Source organism: Protomyctophum bolini, assembly GCF_963924005.1.
Source record: "Protomyctophum bolini genome assembly, chromosome: 18".
In the NCBI taxonomy this organism is placed as follows: Eukaryota; Metazoa; Chordata; class Actinopteri; order Myctophiformes; family Myctophidae; genus Protomyctophum; species Protomyctophum bolini.
The window spans coordinates 9587359-9592707 of NC_137879.1; the positions used below are offsets into that span (position 1 = coordinate 9587359).

Genomic DNA, 5349 nt, shown 5'->3' on the forward strand with positions numbered 1-5349 from the left:
TGATTCCCGCTGGTGATTGTTTGCAGGTGGTCTCTCTGGCAGGGGAGTAGCTCCAAACACACTCATACTAAGCCCACTAGACGGTTGATCAACAGGGGGAGAAGGCTGACCGCCAGGTTCAAGTTCCCGTGGGTCCTGAACTCCTCCCATCTGGTCGAGAAGGCTCATCATCGCCTCTTCTTTCTGAGGAACCTGAGGTGGAACCAACTTCACTTAATCCTCTTTACCCTGTTGAGGGGCATAGGGCGTTCACCAGAGCTCTCCATCTCACTCTCCTCTGGGTTTGGGCTTTTGCTTCCTGCCAGCTCATTCCAATGTTCTTAGGTCTTACAGAGTGGAATGTCTCCAGGTGTTACTCTGCCTATACCCCGTTTCCTCTTTCCCTGTCTGATTATTGGGGCCTGTCTCGTGATGTTATTTAATTGTGTCCTTCCTAAGGGTGTGGAACCAACATTTCCGCAATAACTGTTCTTCAAGTTCTACCACAGCACTAATGACAGCTTCCTGGTGCTATACAAGACTGGTACTCTAGTTGCACCTGCAGCAAATACCTGCAGCACATCATGTTCGAAACAGTGCTCAGTGGCTCGTCGGCCTCCCACTCCCAAACCTGAGAGGCATCCACTTCTCCACAAACAGGGCTCTAACACCTCAAGACACCTCCAATAGTCCCTAGAAGTCACTCCTTTTTCACCACCCTCCCCTCAGACAGGCTTAGAACTATATACGCACACGGAGCTGTGGACAGGATGCTGAAACTATAACACAGCACACACACAAACAAAATAAAGTTTATTATCATCACCACCAAAATAAAAAAACGAAACTAGCAAACTTGCTGTAAAAACAAATGAAAACGTATTGCAATTGATGAAGGTGAAGTCAAAACTAAATAGAAATTTAAAGCTAACTATTGGAATTCAAAATTATAATAACCATAGTCCAAAAATATAAAACGAGAAAAAATAAATAAAAGTTATGATCTGAAAGCCATAAAAGGCTACATGTTTGAAAAGCGCAAAAGTGCAAAAGGCCATTAATGTATTAAACTACACCAACGTGTTTCCTCAGGGTGAAACTCGTTGATATATTTAATCTATTCCATTGAATTAAAGGCCTTCCACTTACCTACCCTGAGTGCCTGTAGCTGGCCATTTTAAATGACTTTCTTATCCCCTTTTCTTGAATATTATTACTTTCCATAAGCTAAGCTAAGTTTGAGAGAATTACTGTATATATAGTTTACTGTTAATGTTCAAGAGTTCAAGTTTATTTTATATTTATTTTGATTTACCGAGAGATGATACATCATATTGTAAAGAAATGAAAAGAGTGGGCGATACAAGCAAAGTATTATTATTAGTAGTAGAAGTATGTATATGTGTGTGTGTGTGTGTGTGTGTGTGTGTGTGTGTGTGTGTGTGTGTGTTATCACAATTCCAATGTAAAAGACAACTAAAATAACAAAAACAACATGGCTACCTGCTACAACTAAACTAAATTATGATTATATGGAGAACTTAACAGTATATCTAATTGATTTAAGGCTTGTAGTAGGTGGGCAAATAGTAGTAGTAGTAGTAGTAGGCTAGTAACAGAGTAGTAGTATATTTTATCTTATTTTGTTTTAGTGTAGTTTAGTTGATTAGTTTAATGTAGTGTAGTTTAGTTTAGATGATTTGCCCAATATAAAGCAAGTATAAAATTGAGAAACAATGGAAAGGGAAGGAATTAAGAGAAGGAAGTTGAGAAGCCTTTCAGAGTGCTTTCCTCATTGAAAGTCAATACACATTTCAACACCCAAGAACAAAAGCAGAATCTGAAAACGGAAAATAGGCATTGAGACAGAACATAATGAAAATAAAAGTAACAGCAGTAGTAGTAGTAGTAGTAGTAGTACAACAGTAATATTAAATACAGGACAAATTTCACAAGGCAGGAGGAAAAGAGGAAGACAGAGCGGGAGATGAAGGCTATATGTTCGGCCTATATGTTCAATCATGTAGATCACGGTTTCTCAACATCGGCTCTGGGTGACCAATTGTGAAATTAACACTGAGGATTCTACAGTGAATATTGGGTTCCCGCCCCCCCCAGAGATCATCAAATGCATAATGCATATCAAACTGGATGTCCTTGATATTAAAAATGAGAATAACTGATTGAAATACAGTTAACCTAACGCATGTCATGTAGTAGTCATGTAGTAAGAGATCAGAGTTCCCTGTTAGGAAACAATAAAATAAAAGTCAAAAAATGTGTGTGTGTTAAATAAAACTAGATGGGTACTTTTCCTGGTGAAAAGGTGTAGGCCAGATGTTCCATGTGAAAACCTCATGGTCTAAAATAAAATGTCTTAAAAGTTTCTTAAAAAGAAGTATCAAATGTTTCAAAGGAATCCAAAAAGTCCCACAATGAGACAAACATTTTGAAGTTTGAAAGCTTCTAGGTGAAAGTATGGCAGAGCTAGAGCGTACCAAAGTTGAGGTAAGGAGACATTTTTAAAATGTACAAAACAAATAATAATAATAAATTAAATAATGATAAATAATGCAAATGGTTTAATTGATTGATTGGTTGGTTTATTGGTTGATTTATTGTTAATATTGACAAAATATTATATGATACATGACCATATATTTTAATACATCTGTCACACAAAAAAGCTTGAGAGCTTACAGTATTTTCATTGTGATCCTTTGAGTGCAAATGCATATGTAAACTGAGTGCCATGTGTTGGGGTAGCAGAGACATACATACAAATAAAATCAAAATAATTTCAACATGCTAGACAAGTAAAATAGCAAAGAACAACATGAGTACTGTGAACGGAACCACATTGATATTTTGGTCAAGTTGCTATTCAGCCCACTCTCTATGGAGGACTTGAAGTCAGTTTACAATTTACAAGTTACTACTTAGGCATTTAGCAGACGCTCCTCTCCAGAACGACTTACAAATCAGATTAAATAGCATACGTAGAGTGCAAATAGAACAAGGTAGTCCTTCAATGAACCTAGGATGCAAACCTAGCATCTGTCTATAAATGACATGCTAAATAAACAAATCTAATAATCTAAATAATACCTAAAGAATTGTGGTAAAGTCTAAATAACATAAATGGGCTCTCTCAAAAGACAGAGCCCATTAATAATCAAATAAAACAAGGAAGGACTAAATAAAATTGATTGATTGATTAAAATACACAGTGGTCTAATTTTATAGGGTCGCGGTACGGGGAGGAGGGGCTTCTTCAGTTTGTATCTCTGAATCCTCAGAGGCTCTTCCTTGCTGGAGCTTGTGCTGGACGAGGGAGGGGTCCAGTCAGATGGTCCAACGGCGGGTGTCTCCGACCAAGACCCCTGTGCTGGGCTCCTTTCCCACCATGAGTGGCTGGGGCTGACCGACGGCGCGGGCCTGCATCCAGGAATGTTCGTAGATCTGCTCCAGCGTGGGCCGGTCCGAAGGCCGCAGGGACAGGCACCACTCGATCAACTGCTGGCACCCGGGAGAAAGCCTCTTCCTGAAGTAGAGGTGTCCCGTGAGGATCTCCTTTTCCTGTTCAAAGGGGATTTCTCCGCACACCATGGCGTACAGCAGCACGCCTAGCGACCACACTGTGGCCGAGCGGCCGTGGTATCTGTGGGAGCGGATCCACTCGGGAGGGCTGTACAGCGGCGTACCGCCGTTGACGTCGGTGTAGACCGTGTCCTTGAGAATCGACCCAGAGCCAAAGTCGATGAGCTTGAGCTCCCCCGTGCGGAGATCTAGCAGGAGATTCTCGTCCTTGATGTCCCTGTGCAGCACGCCACAGGCGTAGCAGTGCTGTACCGCCTGCAGCACCTGCCGGAAGAAGTTCCGGGCCATCTCCTCGTCGAGGGAGCCCTTCTCGATGATGAAGTCTAACAGGTTCTTGGCTAGCTCCGGGCGCTCCATGACGAGGAGCCAGCCGTCCGCCTGCTGGTAGTAGTCCAGCAGGCGGATGACCGCGCAGTATGCTCCGCAGCTCACCTTCTTCAGGAGCAGGATCTCCAGGGGCACCATGGAGCCGTTGATCGTGCCCCAGTTCTCCACACATTCCTTGGTGATGTGTTTCACTGCGACGAGTGTGCAGTCAGCTATCCTGCTGCCTGCGTACACCATGCTGAATCGCCCGCTGCCAATCACAGAGCCCACCTGGTAAACCTTCTCGAAGGGCTCCTTTTCCGCCGTGACGGGCTGCTGACCAACGGTGAGGGCCCGCATCCAGGTGTGGTCGAATATCTGCTCCAGCGTGGGCCGGTCCGATGGCCGCGGGGACAGGCACCACTTGACCAACTGCTGGCACTCGGGAGAAAGCCTCTTCCTGAAGTGGAGGTTTCCTGCCAGGATCTCCTCGTCCTGTTCGAAAGGGATTTCCCCGCACACCATGGAGTACAGCAGCACGCCGAGCGACCACACCGTCGCCGAGCGGCCATAGTATCTACGGAAGCGGATCCACTCGGGCGGGCTGTACAAGCGCGTACCGCTGACATCGGTGTAGACCGTGTTCTTGAGAATGGAACCCGAACCAAAGTCGATGAGCTTGAGCTCCCCCGTGCGGAGGTCTAGTAGAAGGTTGGCGTCCTTGATGTCCCTGTGCAGCACGCCACAGGCGTAGCAGTGGCGGACCGCCTCCAGCACCTGCCGGAAGAAGTCCCGGGCCATCTCCTCGTCCAGGGAGCCCTTCTCGATGATGAAGTCCAGCAGGTTCTTGGCTAGCTCCGGGCGCTCCATGATGAGAAGCCAGCCATCCGGCTGCTCGTAATAGTCCAGCAGGCGGATGACCCCGCCGAACGTCGTTCCGCCGATCTTCTTCAGAAGCACGATCTCCAGAGGCACCATGACGCCGTTGACTGTTCCCCAATTTTCCACCCTATCCTTGGCAATGTGTTTCACCGCGACAAGTGCACTGTCAGCAGTCCTGCTGCCTGCATATATGGTGCCGAAGCGTCCGCAGCCGATCACCGAGCCCACGTGGTAAACCTTTTCAAATGGCTCCTTTTCCACCATGACTGGCTGGAGTGCAAGGCTCCCCAGTAATTGGGCCATAAGTTGGAGAGTCTCTCACTCTGTTCTGTAGCTGTATATCTCCCTGTAACTCGCTCGTATCTCCAGTCTGACTCTGGCATGTTTGGGTCTGACGGGCATGCAGCATTTTATGAATGGCTGACTGAGCTCTGGACTGACGTCCATTCACAACACACACCGTTGCCGCATCACGCCAATTTGTGCACGCGTGTGAATTTGCCGCTATATTGCCCACGGCTTGCTGGTACACTGGGGGAGGGGGACGGGGGGGGAATGGACAATCACAGACAAGACACCCTT

At 45.8% G+C, this 5349-nt stretch overlaps 1 protein-coding gene across 1 annotated transcript; it reads right to left on the bottom strand.

Moving 5' to 3' along the window:
• Positions 1–3324: 3324 nt before the first annotated feature.
• LOC308333143 (uncharacterized protein) lies at positions 3325–5070 on the bottom strand (the record flags this gene model as incomplete). Its single annotated transcript, XM_080789338.1, has 1 exon — positions 3325–5070. The coding sequence occupies one exon, from the start codon at positions 5068–5070 to the stop codon at positions 3325–3327; it is 1746 nt and encodes a 581-aa protein (XP_080645464.1).
• Positions 5071–5349: the final 279 nt, after the last annotated feature.